Source organism: Bos indicus, chromosome 13 (assembly GCF_029378745.1).
Source record: "Bos indicus isolate NIAB-ARS_2022 breed Sahiwal x Tharparkar chromosome 13, NIAB-ARS_B.indTharparkar_mat_pri_1.0, whole genome shotgun sequence".
Taxonomy (NCBI): Eukaryota; Metazoa; Chordata; class Mammalia; order Artiodactyla; family Bovidae; genus Bos; species Bos indicus.
This window is the reverse complement of record NC_091772.1, coordinates 81505404-81527583: the sequence shown is the minus strand read 5'-3', so window position 1 is coordinate 81527583 and position 22180 is coordinate 81505404. Positions and strand designations below refer to the sequence as shown.

The 22180-nt window shown below is 48.2% G+C and overlaps 1 protein-coding gene across 13 annotated transcripts in view; it reads left to right on the top strand.

Moving 5' to 3' along the window:
* The window catches only part of BCAS1 (brain enriched myelin associated protein 1), a 99283-nt gene that overhangs the window by 14672 nt on the left and 62431 nt on the right, over positions 1–22180 (top strand). For all 13 annotated transcript variants that reach the window (XM_019972599.2, XM_070801912.1, XM_070801911.1 and 10 more), the window contains exon 4: positions 18642–19213. In XM_019972599.2, the coding sequence (XP_019828158.2) occupies positions 18642–19213 (572 nt within the window). The remainder of the gene's footprint in view (positions 1–18641; positions 19214–22180) is intronic.

The following is a 22180-nucleotide window of genomic DNA, read 5'->3' as shown; positions in this document are numbered from 1 at the left end:
TCCTCAGCAGAGACCCTACTTCCAAATGGGGCCGTAGGAACTGGGGTTAGGACTCCGTCATCTCAGCAATTCAACTCTTAACAGCAGTCTCTGGGGTGTGTATGATGTCTGCAAGAGTCTGAGGATTTACAGCAATAAGTGAAAACCAACAGAATAGAAACACTGGGAGGTTGGGTTCTTTGGAGTCCAACAGACCAAAGTTAAAACCCCTGCCCTGGAACTTACTGGCTGTGGGACCTGGAGTGAGCCACGTGGCTTTCTAAGCCTCAGTTTTCTCATCTGTAAAGTGGGGATAATGATACCTATCTCGTAGAATTGATGAGAGAACTCGAGGAGATCAAGCGTCTTACTTATTACCCAGCACTTAGGAATTCCAAACAGACAAGTGAAATACAGAAGACAGCGGAGGGCGGTGTTGAAACTGGACAATGTGCTTATCTATTTGATTTTATTCTGGAGTATAAGGCTATAACGGGGGAGCCTGGTGGGCTGCCGTCTATGGGGTCACACAGAGTCGGACACGACTGAAGTGACTTAGCAGCAGCAGCAGCATAAGGCTATAAGGGCTTCCCTGGTGACTCAGTGGTAAAGAATCTGCCAATGCAGGAGAGGCAGGAGATGCAGGTTTGATCCCTGGGTCAGGAAGATCCCTGGAGAAGGAAATGGCAATCCACTCCAATATTCTTGCCTGGGAAATTCTATAGACAGGAGGCTGGTAGGCTACAGTCCATAGGGTCACAAAGACTTGGACACAACTTAGCACCTAAACAACAGCAAGGCTATAAATTCCAAGCATCAAAATTGACTGAGTTCTACTATGTGAAAATTATCAGTAAATCATATGAGAGCAGGGTGTCCCAGTGGTTGAGGGTAAGAACTCTGGAATCAGACTGCTGGTTTTGCCACCTGCCAGCTGTGTGACCTTGAGCCAGTTACTTAACCTCTCTGAACCTCAGCCTCCTTGTCAATGAAGTGGGATAATAACAGTACCTAAGCATAAGTATCAGATGTAATAAAAGCACACGTTTCAGGGCACGTAGTAAGTGCCCTGTGCGTGTTGGCTGTGTGACTGTATGATGGTTACGGTCCCTGTCACTTGCACGAGAGTTTCTGGGCTTCAGTGCCCTTCCCTGCACAGTGAGGAGATGAATCACAGCACTGGTCCAGAAGCTCTAGAATTTCCCAGTGTAAGAGAAGACGCTGCTCTCTGTTTCCCCCGTCTACGCTCTGCTGCTCACAGCACATCTGACAGCAGTTATGTGGGTTTTCCATACCAAGGGGATCTGTGACACCAGCTGGGTGTCCCACAGTTCAGTTCAGTTCTGACACCGTTTACCAAGAGTTAGCATCGGCTCGCACTGCTTATGGGCTCGGTATCATAAGACTACCTCCCACTAAAGTTGCCAGTGGCAAGTGGGGAGTCCCCGGCTTACCCACAACTTCTCTCCTGCTCGGCTACAGAGCAGAGGTTCCCACGACTTCCCCCTCAGGTTCAGTCATTTGCCAGAACAGCTCACAGAGCATAGGAGAGCTGTATGCTTGCTAGATAGTTGCTGTTCAGTCACTCAGTCATGTCCAATCCTTCTGCGACCCCCTGGACTGTAGCCCCCAGGCTCCTCTGTCCATGGCATTTCCCAGGCAAAAATACTGGACTGGGTTGCCAGTCTCTTCTCCAGGGGATCTTCCTGACCCAGGGATTGCACCCATGTCTTCTGCATTGGCAGGCAGATTCTTTATGCTCAGGTACCAGGGAAGCCCCTTAGCAGGTCACCAGTTCATTCTAAGCAGATACAACTCGGCGATGACGGCCGATGGAGGAGGTGATGGGAGAGGTGATGGGAGGGACCCTGGGGTGGGGAGCGTCCATGCTTTCTCTGGACAAGCCACCCGTCCAGAACCTCCACGTGCTTATCAACCCAGAAGCAATCTGAACCCTGTCTTCACAGACGTTTGTAAAGGTTTCACTACGTAGGCATGATTGATTAGATCGCTGGCTATTGATGGTAGACCTCAATTTTCAGCTGCTCTCCCCTCCTGGAAGATTGGCCGGGGTGGTGAAGCTGAAATCCTAGCCCTCTGATCACATGTCTTGTTTCTCTGGCAACCGGGAACCCCATCCTTAGAGGGGCTTTTCCAAAATCACCTCATTAACATAAACTCAAATGTGGTTAAAAGGGGCTGGCTTGTTATCAATAACAAAGGTCATCTTCTTGACTCTTAAAGGTAAGTTTTAGGAGCTCTGTGCCAGGAACAGGGATGAAGACCAAGCATATATTTCTTATTATATGATGTCCCAGGATCTTACCTTGGTTGCTTATTAAAAGCGTAGATGCCCAGGTCCCATCTTTCCAGAATACCCTCCAGTTGAGCCCTGGGGGTCTGAACTGCTGAACGTTTTCTAGAGGGTTCAGAGGCACAGGCAGGATTGGCAACCACAGGATGAGATTAAAGTCGCAAGTCTCTTCCTGCCTTTCAACCTGTGAGTCAGATTTCTGCTCTGATGTGCGTGGAATGGACTGAATTGGCGGCAGCAGCTTTGGTGAGAGCGGCGTAAAGCTGGCGGCTGAGACGCACCCACTTGGACAGGAGCTCGTGTCGTTTTTATCATTTGCAAACTGTCGACATTCTCGACTGATCTAGAGGCCCTGACAACCTAATGTGTCCTTCAGAAGTGGTTCTTTGTCGTCTTTCCATCACTGTTGTTGCTGAGGTTATGCCCCTATTTTTAATACGGGGCACAGGGTGAGGAGAGCGTCGGAAGCAGAACATGGGAGCAGAACGGTGGAAATCGAGACGGCCCCTCGTCTTCTCCCTCTCCTTGTTTCTCCCCCTTTCCGTACTTTCCTCTCTGCTCCCAGCAATTATATATATAGTATATACATACGTAATGTGTGTATATATTACATGGAATGTGTGTGTGTATATATGTAATTGGCAGGTCTTCCTGTAAAGAGGAAAACAGGTAACGAAATACAGGGTGACAATCTGGGACAGTTTGTTGCTGTGGGTACCTACATACCGAGGGGAAAAAAAATCTCGTTTGAGTGACCCGTGCTTGGTTGTACCAGCTTATGTGCGACGCAGCCTTGCGTCAGCACCGCTGAAGGATCTGTAGCAAGTTTAAGTTAATCCTCTGAGGCCAAAACCTCCGCCTGCGTCCACTGACACTGTGCCCTCTGCAACTCTCTTTGGACTAATGATCCCTTTGAATGGGGAAAGCAGCTTATCATCCTTGAGCTGTTTTCTCCAGGTTATTTATCACTTTCAGTACAGTTTTTAGAGGGCTACACAAGTGGGATCCTGGGTGATTTTTTTTTTTAATCCTTTGGACAGAATTCTTTGGCCATGTCTTTTGGTGCATGTTTGGTTCATTTGGTGTATGCGTGTGTGTATGCACAGAGAGAAAGTCAGGCTTCCCTGCTGGCTCAGTGGTAAAGAATCCGCTTGCCAATGCAAGAGACACAGCTTCGATCCCTGGGTCGGGAAGATCCCCTGGAGGAGGGCATGGCATCCCGCCCAGTGCTCTTCCCTGAAAAATCCCGTGGACAGAGAGCCTGGTGGGCTACAGTCCACAGGGTCACAAAGAGCTGGGCATGACTGAGTGACTGAACAAAAACAGAGAAAAGTGACTAGAAAAATAGATATATGGGCCCTTGGGTGACTGTTTTCCTTCTTTTTATCTGTACTTTTCCTTTCCTTTTTTCTACTATTGAAGACGTTCACTGCCAGGCGGGAACATCTCCCATGAAGACCTACTGAGAAGCAGCGCCTGAGCACACAGCCTAGGGAGCAGGGTCCTAAACTCACGTCGTGGCTTTGCTGTGTGACCTTAGGCCAGTTGCTGAGCCTCTCTGGTCTCACATCTGTAAAATGGGAATCGTAGTAACAGTAGGACAAAGCTTTGAAGATTGTTGGGAAGCTTAAGTGAGTTGATACACCTGCAGTACTTGGAAGAGTATCTAACATGTGGTCAACATGTGAGGAAAGTTTATTTTTCTGTTTTGGATTTAATGTTAATAAAGGCCATCATTCGGGTATGAAGTTAACTGATTAGCTCATCTAGATAGCTCTTGCAAATTTAAAATATAACCTTGAAAGTTTTTCCCCCCTGCATCCCTTATACTTTTTCAGTGTTTTATTTTTTGTCTTCCGGACACACTGTGGGAGAGATCAATCAGGCACAACCCTTCTTTACAATCGATCCATGAAATTACATTCTATTTCCTTGTAGAAATAAATTTATCTTTCATAGTATTTTTTCTTGGTGAGGGTAAGAGACCAGGGATCTTGATATCAAACCAACATCTAGTAGTACAACTCATGTAGATGAGGGCTTTCTCGCCAAAGCTTAGCATTATACTTCATCTTCAAAAACAATATCTCAGAAAATCAAAATGTCTGATGTTTATTTCCATATTATATTTCTAGCTTCAGTTTCCAATTTCAGATGCCGTTTGAAAGTCTTGTTTCAGGGAAGCTGGTAATGGTGCCAACGCCACGGGCAGTGTGACTTACTGCTGTGCACAACCCCGTTTCTTGCACCTTTGGGTCAGAGGCTAATGTGTTTGCTCTGTCAAAAGGTGGTTGTTTAAATTCGTTTCTTCAGTTCTTCCCTTTCTTTTTCCAATACATGTTGATTTGAATTCCAGAGTAGCTGGGGAAGTACTTCCCAAAGAGCTACATGTCCATCAGGAGGGTGGCTGCATCAGTTAGAGCAGATTCACACGATGCTATACCCCTGTGCAGAGATAGGAATGAACCACCCCCAACTACAAAACTATCATGCCAGAACAGGAGGCCAGATGTCCACGTCCGAATCTCCAGGGCCTGGGAATGTCACTTCACATGTCAAAAGCAGGTTTTGTGATGGGATTAAATTAAGGATCTTGAGGTGGGGAGCTGAGCCTGGATTATTCAGGTAGACCCAATAAAAGGACCATAGGGTCCTTTTAAGAGGGGTATTACCAAATTGGTTGTAGGCAAAGAGATGTATAGTCATCATTTTGTGGACAAAGGTCCATCTAGTCAAGGCTATGGTTTTTCCAGTAGTCACATATGGATGTGAGAGTTGAACCATAAAGAAGGCTGAGTGCTGAAAAATTGCTGCTTTTGAACTGTGGTGTTGGAGAAGACTCTTGAGAGTCCCTTGGACAGCAAGGAGATCCAACCCGTCCATCCTAAAGGAAATCAGTCCTGAATATTCATTGGAAGGACTGATGCTGAAGCTGAAACTCCAATAGTTTGGCCACCTGATGCAAAGAAAAGACCCCGATGCTGGGAAAGATTGAAGGCGGGAGGAGAAGGGGACGACAGAGGATGAAATGGTTGGATGTCATCACCGACTCAATGGACATGAATTAGAGCAAACTCTGGAAGACAGTGAAGGACAGAGGAGCCTGCGGTTCTTGGGGTTACAAAAAGTCAGACACGACTTAGCAACTGAGCAGCAGCATCTCCACTTAGGTCCTAGCCAGACTGAAGCCCTCTTCCTCGGTGGGGAAGGTTCTTTTTTCATTCAGAGTCACACAATCAGAAAAGAAACTGATGCTGAGCCTGAAACAGCACAAGCTTTACTCAACGGCCAGAGAATGGAAAAACGGGGACTTAGTTCGAAAATCAACTTCTCACCCTGACTTGGCCTGGGACACAATGTATATACGGAAGGTCAAGGCAAAAGGGCGGGGGCTGAGTGAAGAGAGGGAGGGGTATTCATGACTCACCTGCGCACAGGGGTATGCTACGCCCGGGGCTGGGCGAGCACCCCTTTTCAGTCCTTGTAGACAGTCTTTCAGCTGTTGCCATGGCAGTTGTCAACGGTCATGGTGCTGGTGGTTGTGATATGATACTTGTGTTGTTTTAAGGCACAGAAGTGGGGGTAGTTTGTTAGAATGGCAACAAGAAACTAATACAAGTGCCCTGAAGACCTGGAGGCTCGCAGACCGCGTGCTGGCTCTGTCACGCGTGCGCGCTAAGCCGCTTCCGTCCTGTCTGACTCTGTGTGACCCCGTGGACCGTAGCCTGCCAGGCTCCTCTGTGCATGGGACTCTCCAGGCAAGGATACTGGAGTGGGTTGCTGTGCCCTCCTCCGAGGGATCTTCCCAACCCAGGGATCGAACCTACGTCTCTTACGTCCCCTGCATTTACAGGCACATCCTTTATCGCTTGTGCCTCCTGGGAATCCCGGCTCTGTCACTCAGTAGCTATGTAACCTTGGCAAGAAATGTGTCCTCTCAGAGACTCTCCTGGAAAGTGGAAATAATAATAACACGAGCTGTATAGAGCGACTGGCACAGGATAAGTGAAGAAATAAACACGACAGGGGAAAACCACACCAGGGTCTACAGTCAGGAGTGTCCTTTACCAATGGCCTCTCCCCTGCTGCATGGCCTGACCAAGCTTTCCACCTGTGTATACACCTAAAACCTCACCAGTTTTTAGGGAAATGTAAGTACCTCGTTTTCCTCCTTTGATTTCTATCAAATTTATCACAATTGTTCACCCTTTTAAGAAAGCTGTTCTCACTGCTAATGAATGGCAGAGACTAAAGCATGATTTATCTGTCAGAAAACATCATTTTTCAGAAACAGAAGACCTGTTTCTGTTTCACCTGGATAAGAAGTTTCTAAAAAAATTTGTCTTTCATTTTTGTTTGTAGTCAATTTTTTCCTAAAAAGAAAAACTGCCTAATTTTAATTTTTTTTTAAAAGAAGTAAGTGGAATAATTTTTGGACTGAAAATCCTGACTTGCATAAACGATCCGCCTGCCAGTGCTGTGCCATAACGAGTGAGAAGAGAAGCCAGTCAGGATGCCTGGGCAAAGTGTGCTGGGAGACCCAACCCGAAACTCAGCCGCCTGATAGAGGGACAACCTGGGACCAGCATCGCTGGCTGGGAAGGGGCAAATAGGTCTGTGCGCTTGGCACTCACGGTCTTCCCCCAGTTGGCTGGCTTTTAAAATGTTTCCCCTACTTGGATAAAAGTTCCTGAGAACAAAACATTTCGTTTGTTGTTGCAGTAACCCCAGAGTTTAGCACAGGCTCCGAGATGCACAGAAAGCTTGCTGAGGACGGATAGATTAATGAGCCGGGACACATCAGACCAGCGGCAGTAGAGGGGCAAGAGAAGCAGCTGAAGAGCAAGTCCTAGATCCTGATGGATCCTCTGCAAGTAATGCAGCCCTAAGTGAAGGCACTTTTAGTTATGAAAAGGAGTGTGGGGGTCAGCCCTTCCAAGTGCGGTGCGGCGGCTCGCCAGCATTGTCAGATACCAGGTGCGTGTTGTAAATACGCACCGCGGCTCCAAGCTGGCCCTACCCACGCGTCCCGTCCTCGGGCGATGGGACCCAAGAGCAGGAAAGGCCACCGTGCGCCGCTGTTTTTTCTCCCTTTATTGGGAACGAAAGGAGGGTCCTCGCCGGAAGCCCATGCCCCAAGCAGGCGTCCGCTTAAACCTCACGGGCCAGCAGGAGGGCACGAGCCCACGCTAGTTGCGGGGCTTCTGGGAGGTCGGGGGCCGCTCTGGGCGAAGAGGAGGCGCGGGCCGGGCCCTGGACTGGCCTGGTGTCCGCCAGCGCGGGCTCCCAAGGACGCAGCTGGACCGCAGAGAGCAGCGCGCGTTTCCCCGGGCGCTGGCGCCTCTCCTGGGCGCCGCCCTCTCTGCCCTTCCGCGCTCCCTGGATACACCTCCCTCAGTAGACAGTCTCCGGACCCTCAGCTCTGCGCCCGCGGCCCCGCTGGACACGCCACCCACACAGACCCTGCGGCTCCAGCCCGCTGCTTCAAGCTGTTACAGACGGTTCTGAAAACGGGCCGCCAGGGGGCCCAGCTCCGTGCCCCTCCTTGCGGCAGGCACGTCCTCTGTGAAATCTCATACTTCTCCACCTCTTAGCGCTTTTTCTCGTTAGAAATTCTCCTGGAGAATTTCCGTTTGATAGACGTAGCCCATCCATTTCTTCTCGTTGGCTTGAAAGTCACCTGCCTTGACTGTGAATCCTCTGTTCATCCTCAGCGTTCACGCGCCGCCCCAGAGCTGCGCTGGTTTGTTAGCACAGGGTCTTCATTTTGAAAACTGAGCTATAACTCACATACCGTATAATTCGCCCTTTTCAAGTGTATTATGCGATGTAGTCCTCTTTACTATATTCACAAGGTACTACAGCCGTCTCCTCTGTCTGATTCCACATTTCATCAAAGAAATCTCATCAAACAAATCCCTTGAGCAGTTAATCTCTACTCCCCTCCCCCACCCAGGCCACCGTGAACGTGCTCCCTGCCTTTGGATTCGCCTGCCCTGGACAGTTTATACACAGAGAGTCATACCATAGGTGGCATTTTGTATTTGGATCCTTTCACCGAGCGTACCGTTTTCAAGGTTCACCTGGGTTGGAGTGTCTTTGATTATGGTTATCTTGGTGGGTGTGAGGTGGTCACACGGTGTGGTTTTGATTGCCTTTCCCTGATGACTGAGCATAATGAACATCTTCTATCATGCTCATTGATCATTTGCATCTCCCACTCTGGAGAATACGTCGTCTTTTTTAAAGAATTTATTCATGTACTTGGCTGTGCTGGATCTTACCTGTGCCACGAGGGATCTGGGTTGCATCATGTGGGATCCTTCCGTGCAGCCTCCGGACCCTCTAGTTGGGGCGCTCGGGCTCAGTGGTTGCAGCAGATGGGCTCAGTGGTTGTGGCACGTGGGCTCAGTGGCTCCACGTGTGTGGGATCTTAGCTCCCCAACCAGGGATCGAACCCATGGCCTCTGCATTGCAAGGTGGATTCTTTACCGCTGGGCCACCGGAGAAGCCCCTGTAGCGTCTTCCCGACCTGGCTCTTTTCCCCGCCCTTTTCCTCTGAGCCCCTTGTCTCCTATTGCTTTCTGGCTGGCTGTTCTCAGTGTCCACACGAGTACTTGCCGCTGTTCAGCAGTGTTCAGCGTGGGCTGAATTCAACCTGCTCCCACCTGCCATCTCCAGAGTTTAGCCTTCCTGTCCTGACAGCTGAGAGCATCAAGGGAACGCTGTGTGATTTTCGCTGGTAAGTCTCTTTCTTTTCGCATTTAAAGGTGTTTAATACTGTGTGCGTGATCCGCGTTCCTGCTACGTATCTTCCCTGCCACCCTTGGGGGTGAGAGACACTTACCATATTGCTGTCGGAAATGTGAATCTCTGGAGCCTCTTTTCGGGAATTAATCTGGCAGTGTCTATTTTTAAAAATTAAATGCACATTAATTTGGGTGCAGCGATTCTACATCTGTAACTCTATTCTATAGAAATAAAGCACTAGCTTAGGACCTTCGATCATAGAAGTTTTCCCCAGCACTGTTTGTAATGAACGTGGAAAAAAAATTATTTGGAAACTATCATAATGTTCATTGATCAGCCAGTGACATAAATCTCTTTTGGTATATTCATATTAAGGAATGTTTTACAGCTATTTTTAAAAGATAAGATAGATTCGGGATGTATTGATTGAGGAAGGGGAGAACTGAGGTTATCTCAGTCCATTTGGGCAGCTATCCAACCAGTCCATTCTGACGGAGATCATCCCTGGGATTTCTTTAGAAGGAATGATGCTAAAGCTGACACTCCAGTACTTTGGCCACCTCATGCGAAGAGTTGACTCATTGGAAAAGACTCTGATGCTGGGAGGGATTGTGGGCAGGAGGAGAAGGGGACAACAGAGGATGAGATGGCTGGATGGCATCACTGACTCGATGGACGTGAGTCTGAGTGAACTCCGGGAGTTGGTGATGGACAGGGAGGCCTGGCGTGCTGTGATTCATGGGGTCACAAAGAGTTGGACATGACTGAGTGACTGAACTGAACTGAACTGAACAAAAATACCAGAGACCTGGAGGCTTAAACAATACCCGTTTATTTCTCATGATTCTAGAGGCTGAGAAGTCCAAGCTCAAGGTGCCAGTGGACTCCTTGCCTGGGGAGGGACCAGGTCCTGGTTCACAGTCAGTCATCTCTTCACTGTATCCTCACATGGTGGAGGCGGGACCTCCTTTATAAGGACACTAATCCTATTGATGAGGGCTCCATCCTCATAACCTAGTTCAGTTCAGTTCAGTCACTCAGTCATGTCCGACTCTTTGCAATGCCATGAATCACAGCACGCCAGGCCTCCCTGTCCATCACCAACTCCCAGAGTTTACTCAGACTCATGTCCATCGAGTCAGTGATGCCATCCAGCCATCTCATCCTCTGTTGTCCCCTTCTCCTCCTGCCCACAATCCCTCCCAGCATCAGAGTCTTTTCCAATGAGTCAACTCTTCGCATGAGGTGGCCAAAGTACTGGAGTTTTAGCTTTAGCATCATTCCTTCCAAAGAAATCCCAGGGCTGATGTCCTTCAGAATGGACTGGTTGGATATCTTTGCAGTCCAAGGGACTCTCAAGAGTCTTCTCCAACACCACAGTTTAAAAGCATCAATTCTTCAGCGCTCAGCCTTCTTCACAGTCCAATTCTCACATCCATACATGACCACAGGAAAAACCATAGCCTTGAGTAGACAGACCTTTGTTGGCAAAGTAATGTCTCTGCTTTTGAATATGTTATCTAGGTTGGTCATAACTTTCCTTCCAACGAGTAAGTGTCTTTTAATTTCATGGCTGCAGTCACTATCTGCAGTGATTTTGGAGCCCCAAAAAATAAAGTCTGACACTGCTTCCACTGTTTCCCCATCTATTTCCCATGAAGTGATGGGACCAGATGCCATGATCTTAGTTTTCTGAATGTTGAGCTTTAAGCCAACTTTTTCACTCTCCACTTTCACTTTCATCAAGAGGCTTTTTAGTTCCTCTTCACTTTCTGCCATAACGGTGGTGTCATCTGCATATCTGAGGTTATTGATATTTCTCCCGGCAGTCTTGATTCCAGCTTGTGGTTCTTCCAGCCCAGCATTTCTCATGATGTACTCTACATATAAGTTAAATAAGCAGGGTGACAATATACAGCCTTGACGTACTCCTTTTCCTATTTGGAACCAGTCTGTTGTTCCATGTCCAGTTCTAACTGTTGCTTCCTGACCTGCATACAGATTTCTCAAGAGGCAGGTCAGGTGGTCTGGTATTCCCATCTCTTTCAGAATTGTCCACAGTTTATTGTGATCCACACAGTCAAAGGCTTTGGCATAGTCAATAAAGCAGAAATAGATGCTTTTCTGGAACTCTCTTGCTGTTTCCATGATTCAGCGGATGTTGGCAATTTGATCTCTGGTTCCTCTGCCTTTTACTAAAACCAGCTTGAACATCTGGAAGTTCACGGTTCACGTATTGCTGAAGTCTGGCTTGGAGAATTTTGAGCCTTACTTTACTAGCATGTGAGATGAGTGCAATTGTGTGGTAGTTTGAGCATTCTTTGGCATTGCCTTTCTTTGGGATTGGAATGAAAACTGACCTTTTCCAGTCCTGTGGCCACTGCTGAGTTTTCCAACTTTGCTGGCATATTGAGTGCAGCACTTTCACAGCATCATCTTTCAGGATTTGAAACCTAATCCCCTCCCAAAAGCTCCACCTCCTAATACCATCACAGTGGAAGTTAGGATTTCAGCATATGAACTGTGGGGGACACAAACATTCAATCCATAACAATGATACATAAAAGCAATTAAAAATGATATCTAATATCAGTCTATTTTTGTAAAAACCAACAAGGACAAATACAGCCTCCTAGAACTTGTATCTGGGATGCTTGTATATATTTGTCTGAGCATGAACGACGTCTGATAAGGTACACCAGGCTGAAAGACTCGTTCTACTGCGGTGAAGGTGAGGGACAGCGGCGGGGAAAGGGAAGCACTGGGAGGCTGACCATACGGGAGGTAAGACGTGTTACGCGCGTGCTACTAGTAAATTGAGAGACAATGAAACATCTGTCTTTGAGTGACAGTATCTGCTCATGTTGGAGCAAAGACTGGTTCTGCAATAGGTAATCTTTGCATGTTCCAGACTTTTATAAGCGTATGACTGACAGGAGATGCATGCAAAGGCGGGAGGGAGGCTCCCCTGGTGGGACAGTGGTGAAGAATCCGCCTGCCAGTGCAGGAGACACGGGTTTGATCTGCGATCCAGGAATATCCCACATGCCTCGGGACGACTAAGCCCGTGCCCCGCAATTGCTCTGGAGCGCAGGCTCCGCAATGAGAGAAGCTCGGGTGCTGCAAGTAGGGAGTCGCCCCCGCTCAGCACAACTGCAGAAAAGCCCACACGGCAATGGAGACCCAACAGCCAAAAATAAACAAAAGAATAGAGGGGAGGGAAAATTCTGAGAGTCGCTGGTGCAGTCTGGCCCCTACAGCGACTAACAGAGATGGCTGGCTTCAGAGGATGCTTTCGAGAGAGAGTGTGGGGTAAGTCAGCTTTTGCCCACGTAACGCTGAACCCAGCATTTTTGTCACCAAATGTTCAGACACATCGTATTCAGCTGAGAGTTCAGAGTTCTTCCCTCCTGCCCCCCAAACCTATCCCTTTCTTTTACTTTTGCTGCACTCTTGGAGAGGACATCCTGCCCTGTTAATATGGAGATGGAAAGCATGAAATCTGATCATTCGGTGAAGGTTTCAAATCTAACATCTTCCTTCAAGCCACAAGCAGCTGACCCGTGAATCCTTATTTCAAGATCTTTAAAACAACAAACGCATTTATACAACACATAAAGCCTCGGTTGTTTGAAGTGTCATTTGACTCCCGCAGCCTGACCGCAGAGGGGTCATTTTTGCAAAACTGAGGTCTTCATCCGTCTGCCCCAGGGTCCGTGGTAATCCTTTGATATTCGACTAGAGTTCGCCTTTGAAGACTTAGTGTGCCATCATCTACTTTTCCTTCTCCTTTGGTGAGCTATTCCAACTCCCTCGGGTCCTCATCCAACAATAACCATGTGTGTGATCTTTACACGGCTCTGTGAACTCCACCATCATTTGCAATTTCCCTTTGCGATTCGTGTGCGTTGTATTTCCTCTTAGCTTTTGTCCTGACTGGTCACCGTAGTGACGCATATGACCGTGTAGGAGTGGGGAGTTGTAAGTGGACGCTTCGTTCATGAATAAAATTATGACGACAGTTTCTAGTTCCCTCTTTAACCTTCAGCCCTAGAAATGTTTGGATATTGAGTTCTTAAGAGAAAAGAATTCTAGGGACTGCCCTGGTGGCCCAGTGGCAAATAACTCGGGCTCCCAACGCAGGGCCCTGGGTTCAACCCCTGCTCGGGGAACCAGACCCACACGCTCCAACCAAGACCTGGTGCAGCCAAACGTTTTTTAAAAAGTGACTTTATTCTCAGAGCTGCAGTTTCTACGCCTGTAAAATGGGAGGGACCGTGGTACCTGGCATGGATTGCTGTAATACAGAAACAAAACATTTCTTGTCACATTCAGCATTTCCTTTACCGCCTGACATGCAGGAAGCATTCAGTGAATATCAGCTATTGTGTTTACAGCTGTATCAAGTGAAGATTGTAGCCTTGGCTCACGAAAAAGGCAAATAAAAGGTAGCCCTTACTCAGAGATTCTGAATAGTGCCATATGAGCTTGTACGTGTGTGTGTTAAATAGGTAACAGATTGCTGACGAAGCAGCTTGTCTTGACTAAGAATACTTGGTGCTTGGAAAAAGCATCCTTGAACCTTCCACAGCCCAGGTTCTCAGATTTCTGAAGATCAGTGAATTCGTATCATTGCCCTTTAAAGTGCATTTATTGGTTTGGGCTGTGCGGGGTCTTCACTGCTGCTCAGGCTTTTCCCTGGCTGCCGCCCACGGGGCTGCCGTCCAGCTGGGGTGTGTGGGCCCCCAGTGCCGCGGCTCCTCTTGTTGCGGAGCCTGGGCTGGAGGGCGCTCAGGCTTCAGTGGCCGTGGCTCCCGGGCTCCAGAGCACAGGCTCAGTAGTTGTGACAGGCGGGCTTCGTTGCCGCTCAGCATGTGGGATCTTCCTGAATCGGGGACCGAACCCATGTCTCCTCCACTGGTAGGCGGATTCTTCACCATTGAGCCACCAGGGAAGCCCATATCGTTACTCTTTTAAAGTCTTTCCAGACCCCCCAAGTGTATAGGTTAAATCATTGGAATAATTCCTTTCCTTAGGCTTCTATTTAGGAAATGACATGGTCATTAGATTAATAACATATAAATGTCACAAAACAACTAATGTTTATCCAGTACCCACCTGTGTTAAGTACCTTGTAGGAAGCATTTTGCTTAGTCCTCACAATTACCTTTTGAAGAGGACAATTATTTTCCTGTCCATTTTTTTTTTAATTGAAGAAAATTGAGGAAACATGATATAAAGGAACTTATCCAGGTCACATATTTCATTTTTAGAGTTAATCAGGTTCCTCTGATCCACAATCTAAGTACTTTTCAGTGACACTAAGGTGCCACCAGAAGTGAGTTCTGCATCACGTGTCTAGATAAAATGACTTTCTTAAGTAAGACACACACACATACACACACACACAATACAAAATGTCTTTTCTGCACTAAAGAGATCAACATTTTCGGCTCTCCTAAATAGTTGGGAGCCACCATTTGCAGTCTTACTTGATTTCTTCTTGTTTTCCTTAAACTCTTACGCATTTATTGCAGGGGAAGTAAAAGCTCTTTGCTATGTCATCTGTCTGCTTTGTGAGAAAACTTTTTATTGAAACCAGATTCCAGATGGACTTTTCCCAAGGTTTTCATAGGAATGAAAAGCTTCGTTCCGGTCACCCAGAAGGAACTTTTTATTCTTTCCATAATAATGTGAGGAAGGCGTGGAGGTCATCCCCATGTTTGCAAGACTATAAACCCTGGAACTCAAGTGGGTTTTCTTCCTAGTCGTTCACAAAGATTGTGCATGTGTAAGTTACTGTTTCAGAATATAATTTATTTGCTTTTTAATGCTTATCCAAGGTCTCAAGTGACTGTAGTATTTTTCCCCACGTGAATTTTTTCCTTCCTTTTTAGTGAGAAAGCAAAGTGTTGGTGGGTTTGTTTTGTTTTTCTGTTTGTATCTATCCAGCTCCTTATGACTCACTTTTTCTTGCATTTCATTTTCTTTCCTCTCCTTCATCCTGTATTAAATGCCTCCTAGATATATTTGAAGAGCCTGGAGACAACTTCTCAAGGAGAAGGTTGATTGCTATTAATTAACAAGTGAAATAGGAACTGACTAAGTCGCTGAAATTCTCTCCAAGTCACAGAGTATGTACTTAATTTAAAACTGGCATAAGTGGAAAAACAAAACAAAAAAACGAAGCTCTACTGGCTGTGGAATGGTAAACCAGCTTCAGGGACAGCTGGATCCAGGTGTCCAAATGCGACCACAGATCTCGTAGGGCTTTTACCTGTGTTGATTCTCAGGCAAGCGCTCTCGAATGTGATAGCCGAGGCCACCAACTCCAGATGTACCCCTTACTGGCTTGACTACTGCAGCACAAAGATCACAACTCTGTTCTGGTAGGCTCAGCAAAAATCATAAGATTTACTTTTGTTAGTCCAGCTTAGGTCATGTGGCCACCTGAGAGGTGAGCATCTTAGCAAGAGAAGTAGAAGCTGCAAGTGATGGGACTGGACACGTGCTCACCCCAGTTTGGGGGGTGGGCGGAGCTTCGTAGTTACGGGCTGCCCTGTCTAAGAAGCCCTCGGTCCCACAAGTCACCGAAACACTCAGCCCACCCTCTGATACCAGCACTTGTGGCTGGCGTCTGCTGTAGCCCTCGGTGCGTTGAAGTTCACTCTAGGTTCTTGGTGTAAGGATGGATCCTTTGTCAAAGCAATGCACTGGCACTTTTTAAAAGTCTGTCCCGGCAAAGGTTTTTTCCAAAACACTTTTTCTCCGACCAAAATGCTCTTACTTAGCACTAGCTCCTTGGGTTCCCGGCCAGAGAGTAAGGAAGACAGGCAAAAGACTCAGAGGTCCGTCCACGTTCTCGGCGTTTGAAAAGCCCTCCGTTGTTCCGACTCTTCGGCTCCCCTTTCTCGTCAGCTGTGTCCTCTTTTCCTGGCGTGGGGCGTCCCCACAAGTCATTCACGTTCACTCTGACACTTGGGCTGCTTGACATGCGTACTTGGCATCCTGACACGTCCCTCCGTCACTTCCTCGTTCCCTCTCCCTCCCTCCCTCTTCCCTTCTGAGTATAATGTTTACCACAGTTATGAAGTCCAGGACCACAGAAAAATGATAAACATGAGCTGGAAGACACATCCAGTGTTCACGCAGAGTGGTGTCCCTGCACCCCGAGTTTATGGCGGCCCCTAGTGCTTGGCGGAGAAGGCAGTGGCACCCCACTCCAGTGCTCTTGCCTGGAGCATCCCATGGACGGAGGGGCCTGGTAAGCTGCAGTCCATGGGGTCGCTGGGAGTCGGACACGACTGAGTGACTTCACTTTCACTTTTTACTTTCATGCATTGGAGAAAGAGATGGCAATCCACTCCAGTGTTCTTGCCTGGAGAATCCCAGGGACGGGAAGCCTGGTGGGCTGCCGTCTATGGGGTCGCAGAGTCAGACACGACTGAAGCGACTTAGCAGCAGAAGCAGCAGCAGCAGCTAGTGCCTGGCACTGGTCCTCTGGCCGTTTCTTCTCTGCTCTCAAAGCTTGAAGAGGAGGCCACCATCTGCCTAGGAGTCCGGTGTGCACGCTCGCTCTCTGTTTCTGTCTCTCTCTCTCCTTTACTGTTTGTTCCTGACTTTAGACGCTGGGAGATACTAGAGTTTGGCAAAAATAATTGCTAAATGTATGTATCTCTCACTAGTTATAACCAATGTATGACCTAAAGAAACCTCAGTGCTCTTCTTTTTAAAAAATAACTTACTTATTTGGCTGCTCCAGGTCTTAGTTGCAATGTGTGGGGTCTTTGACCTTTGTTGGGGCACTATGTAGTTACGATGTGTGAGAATCTTTTCACTGTGGCATGCGGCATCTGGTTCCCTGACCAGGGATCGAACCCGGCCTCCCTGCCGTGGGAACATGCAGTCTTAGCCACTGGACCACCAGGGAAGTCTGTAGCTTCTCTTCTTTCTCTTTTCCTACAGATATTAAGACGAGTTGACTCCAAACTACACAATCACAGCTATCTGTCAATTATTAAGCAGCTGCTATCAAAAGGCAGGGTTCCTGATACTTTGTATGAATTTTGTCCTTGAAACATCACAACTGCTCTACATGGGAGCTTCTGTTTCTCCCATTTTACATATAAAGAAACTCAGAGATTTGCAGTGACTTGCCCAAGGTCACTCGGCTTGTGGGTAGAGAATCCTGATCTTTTAAAATACGCTTGATTGATTTTGGCTGCCCTGCATCTTTGCATGCACACTCGTGCCTCCCCTGGTTGTGGCGGGCAGGGGCTGCTGCCTCCGTGAGGGGCTCAGCCTCGCTGCCAGGGCCTTTCTTGTTGCTGAGCACGGGCTCTAGGGTGCATGGGCTTCAGTAGTTGCAGCCTGAGGGTTGCCTTGTGGCCTGTGGGATCTTCCCAGGTCAGGGGTCGAACCTGCGTCCCCCGCGCCGGCAGGTCTCCACCCCTGGACCTCCAGGGCAGCCCGAGGAGCTTGGTCTTCACCTGTGATACCCAGTTTTGCAGTGTATCTTTCTCCTGAATATCGCACTGCTTTATAACAGCGACCCAGAAAGTGAGGCGGTTCAGTGAGGTCTGTGCAGAGTTCAAAGCAGAAACGGGTGGATTCTGGGAGCAGAGCCCCTCCCTGGAGGAGGCAGAACCCATGTGCAGTCTTGTGGCTGGGGGTCTAACCCACCTGCTTGTGTAGACGCCTGCCCTTCCAGATGTCAGAATGGCAGCATCTGAGTAGTCCTTTTTAAAATCTGCCTGTATTCTCGGCAGCTGACGCTAGTGCAGGAGAGACGGAGAGCGAGTGACCTCTGGAATAAGCTGTGCTCGCTGGGCGGCCGGGAGAGGCTGCCCCAGCTTCCCTGGCTGTCACTTTTCTCCCTCAGCAGCAACGATGATGACTTATGTTTATGCTGTTCATTGAGCACTTGCTATATTCCAGGCACCGCTTGATGTGCTTTGAGAATATTAACCCATGGAATCTCCGTAACAAAATTACAGGGGTAGGTTCCACTGTTTTCCTCACTTTACCAGAAAACTGAGGCAGAGAAAAGCTCAGTAACTCAGAGTCAAATAGACAGTCCAGCTTTGTGCTTCGCAAATGCATGTTTTGGCAACACCCAGAGATACTTCTGGGGTCCCCAGTCAGGGTGCTCTGGGGTGTTGGGGCATTCTGGGGTGCTCAGTGTCTCGTGGGGTGCTACCCAACACCCTGTGGGGCACAAGGTGGACCCGACAAAGAATTCTCCCGACCAAGACAGGGGGCCGAGGTCGGGAGATTGTTCCCCTAAGCCTGTGGCAGCTGGCCTGCCTCCCAGGTGAAATTGCGATGCCCTGCTTCTTGCAGGATCCCTGGGGATAAAGCTGAGAGTCGGTGTGTCCCTCAAACGGCCCCGGCAGGTGCTTTCCTGCTTGGCTTCCTCCCCCTCGCCTCGGTCGGAAGACGCCTGGACAGCTGACCTCTGCCCCGCAGAGGGGTCAGGGCCCAGTAGGGTCCCCAGCCCATCTCCCCCGCCTCTGCGTGTGAAATGCGGGGAGTCCGTCCGCGACCCTCGGATGTCCTCTCTGGGGTGAATGACCGCTGCTCATGTTTGCCTTTACAGTCGATCTGGGAATCAGCATGCAGGAGGATAATGTGGCCGCTTCTTCCCCCAAGACAATGGAGACCAGCGCGGCTGCGGAGGCCAACGGCGAGAGTCTTGGGAAGGACGCCAAACCCCAGGCACCAGCTGCTAAATCTCGTTTTTTCTTGACACTCTCTCGGCCTGTACCAGGGCGTACCGGAGACCAAGCCACGGATTCATCCAGTGGATCCGTGAGGCTTGATGTCAGCTCCGATAAAGCTCCAGGAAACAAAGACCCGAGTGAGCCCATGGCCCTTCCGGTGGCAGCTGCACCCGGGCATGGCCCGGATAAAACCCCCGGGCAGACCCCGGCCCAGGCGGAGGGCCTCCCCGCCACCCCTGGGCCGGAGCACCCTCCGTCTGAGTCCGGGGCAGCAGCCCCCGCCAAGCCCAAGGACTCCAGCTTCTTTGACAAACTCTTCAAGCTGGACAAGGGACGGGACAAAGCCCCCGTGGACCTCCCGCTGGAGGCTGAGAGCACAGAGCATCCTCACCCGGCCGCCGAAGCTCCTGGGTTATCCAAGCAGTCCGAGGATGGCCCTGCAGAGAGGGTGAGACGATCTGTTTTGCTCTTGCTGCAGGCTCGGGGTGGGGTGCCAGGGGCGCTTGTGGGGCAGGACGATCGCGCGGGTCTTGCTCTGCCATCACTGAGGGGTCCTGACGAGGTGACGAGCCGTAGGTCCCTCTAGAACAACCAGCACATTGGAGCCCGGTGCCTGCCCGTGTTTCTGTGGCAGAAACATCTGTTGCCAGAACAATAACAGCTGTGGCATCTGTTTTATGTAACAGAAAAGAGGAGGTGACTAACATACGGATGAATCCATCCTTCCATTTATCAAAGGCAGAGCTGGACAGGTTGCATTTATGATCAGTGGAGTCTGGAGGAAAGGCATGAGCAGAATAAAGACGGTTTCCAAAAGACTGAAATGTCTGCCTGTCTGAGTAGCTGGCTTCGTATGCAGTGTGTCTATGGGCTTTTTTTTGAAATGCATTGCATTTCGTACTTTTAATAGCCTGGGCTAATCTTTAACTATCTTTTGCACTAAAGTGTGTGTAAAGGGCTTTTACAGCTCCGGGCCAACCCTTTTGTGTACAAATTATTTTCCAACAAGCTGGGGTAATCCCTTTGTAAAAACAAGATTTTTTTTTTCTTTTAAGAGGCATCCAAATCAGTTGCTTTCTTTCCTGTGCAGAAAAAGGCAAGTTCTTTTGATCTTAAAAAAGAGCATTTACTTTTAACTTTGAGAGTTTGTTTGTATTGGGGACCCAGAAAAGAACTCTTTGAGTGAAGAAGGAAATAAAAGTAGATACATTGTATTTTAAGGCACTCATTCCTGTAGTTAATAGATTTTTAAGCAACAGTATTTTTCAAAATTTGGGAGTCAAGAATCTCTAGTTGAGATTAGAGCCAGGAAAAAATTAGGTGGGCTGATTATTATTACATGGTTGTCAATATAATTGTCTTAATGACAGCTAGCTTCCCTGCCAAGTTGCTAATAGTAACTCTGACTGTCGTTTATTTAGCATTTACAATGTGCCAGGCACTGTCCGGATGTTATTTTTATTCAGGAAAATAAGTATCGCATTAATCTGACACCAACAGGTGGTGTCAGGAATGATATTGTAAATACTAGACAATAGCTGAAAATTCTAGACAGAGCTGGGGAAAAGATCATAAGGTTCGTATGTTAAGGCTCATGCTATCAGCGTTCTTGTCCTTTCTGTAAATTTTTATTCCAAGAACTGCTTTTTCAATTTTCTTTCGAAAGTTAGAAAAATTGCCCTTTAAATGCCCCTTCCCTAAATGCAACAGTTCAGGAGCCTACTGAATAAACTTTCTGTTTAATTCAAAGTGAGTCTTCAAATGTATGCTGGCATCAAATCTTTGGCCTTTCCTGGTGGCTCAGATGGTAAAAGAATCTGCCTGCAGTTCAGGAGACTCAGGTTCAACCTCTGGGTTGGAAAGGTCCCCTGGAGAAGGGAATGGCTCCCACTCCAGTGTTCCTGCCTGGAGAATCCCACGGACAGAGGAGGCTGGCGGGCTACCGTCCATGGGGTCAACAGAGTCGCATATGGCAGAAGCAACTTAGCGTGCACGCACACATCAGATCCTTACTGAGTGTGACGCTACCAGACGCAGGTGAGGCACGACCACGGTGGTGGACAGCATAAGGTCGCTGGCCTCAGGGAGTCTGTGGTCGAGCGAGAGAAGAGGTACAAAAAGTCCACAGTTACGATGCAAGCACCCAGGGCTCTGGTGGGGGAGGCCAAGCATTGGGGAAGTTGTCCGGACTCAAGGAGAATCAGGCTAGGTGGCCCAGGGAAGCGTCCATCAAATATTTGCACCCGGAGCCCAGAGTCCTTGTCTTGGGTCAAGGACATCAATATTCATGAATATTTGAAAAACTACTGACTGTTTTACTTGAGCCTTGTGGCTTCCTGTTATTGGCCATGGGCTCCCCAGGCCATTCTGAGTTTTGCATGGTCACGTTTCATTTCCATGGGCGTCCAAAGCCAGCCCATTGCCCGAATTGAGAAAAGACTGCGTTATTTATGGGAAGAGAATGAAGGACTGAGTATCCCATCTCTGAATAGAAGTCTCTTGACACATCCAAACCCCCAAAGCAGTCAAGTAAACCAGTTCCGTCTCTGATAACCAACCCTTGAACATATTTAACCATAGAAACTTAAGGCAGTCAGTCCATTCCTATCCTAAAAAATGGGCAGGAAGGTTTAAGAATTGTGCTTTATCAACTCTATTTTTTTTAATTGCGCGCTCTTTGGGACAGCACCTCAGCTGGAGTGGAATGAGTTCCAAAATCAAGTTTGATCCAGGAGGTGGGGGTCTGTGTTGGCAACATGGCAGGTATTTAATATAGCCAGGCCCGTGGGTGATATTTGGAAGTTACAGTAACCTCTCAGAAGATCTAAAAATCGCCACTCATCGTCAATGTGGAATTAAGTGCATTTGTTTCCTTAGACTCAGCCACGAAATTTGCATCTGTGTTTGTTACACAGAAAATTTCCATTTTTGGTTGGTTGTATCACTGGAATTTGAAATACGGAGTGCCCGCTCTGCCTGTCTGCCTGCGTGCGTGCTCAGTCCTGTCCTTTGCGACCCCATGGACTGTAGCCCGCCAGGCTCCTCTGTCCATGGATTCTCCAGGCAAGAATGCTGGAGTGGGTTGCCATGCCCTCCTCCAGGGGATCTTCCCGACCCAGGGATCAAACCTGCACTGGCCTACGTGCTGATAAAAATGGAAAAGTTATGAAAGAGCTGCTGATGTCTCTGCTAGTCCGTTAACTTGTGGATATTCAGATACATATGTTTGCAAAGATTTTTAACAACAACAGAACAGCCTTATTATTAAGAGTTCTGACCTGCTCTCTGGCTGTACAGCCTGTATTTAGGGGGAAAAATCAATTGTCTTGGAAGTAGAATGAAAGAGGATGGCCCTCAGAAAGTAACAGGAATAAAACTTCTCAATCAATGGCTTTCTTGGTGGGAAGAGCACATT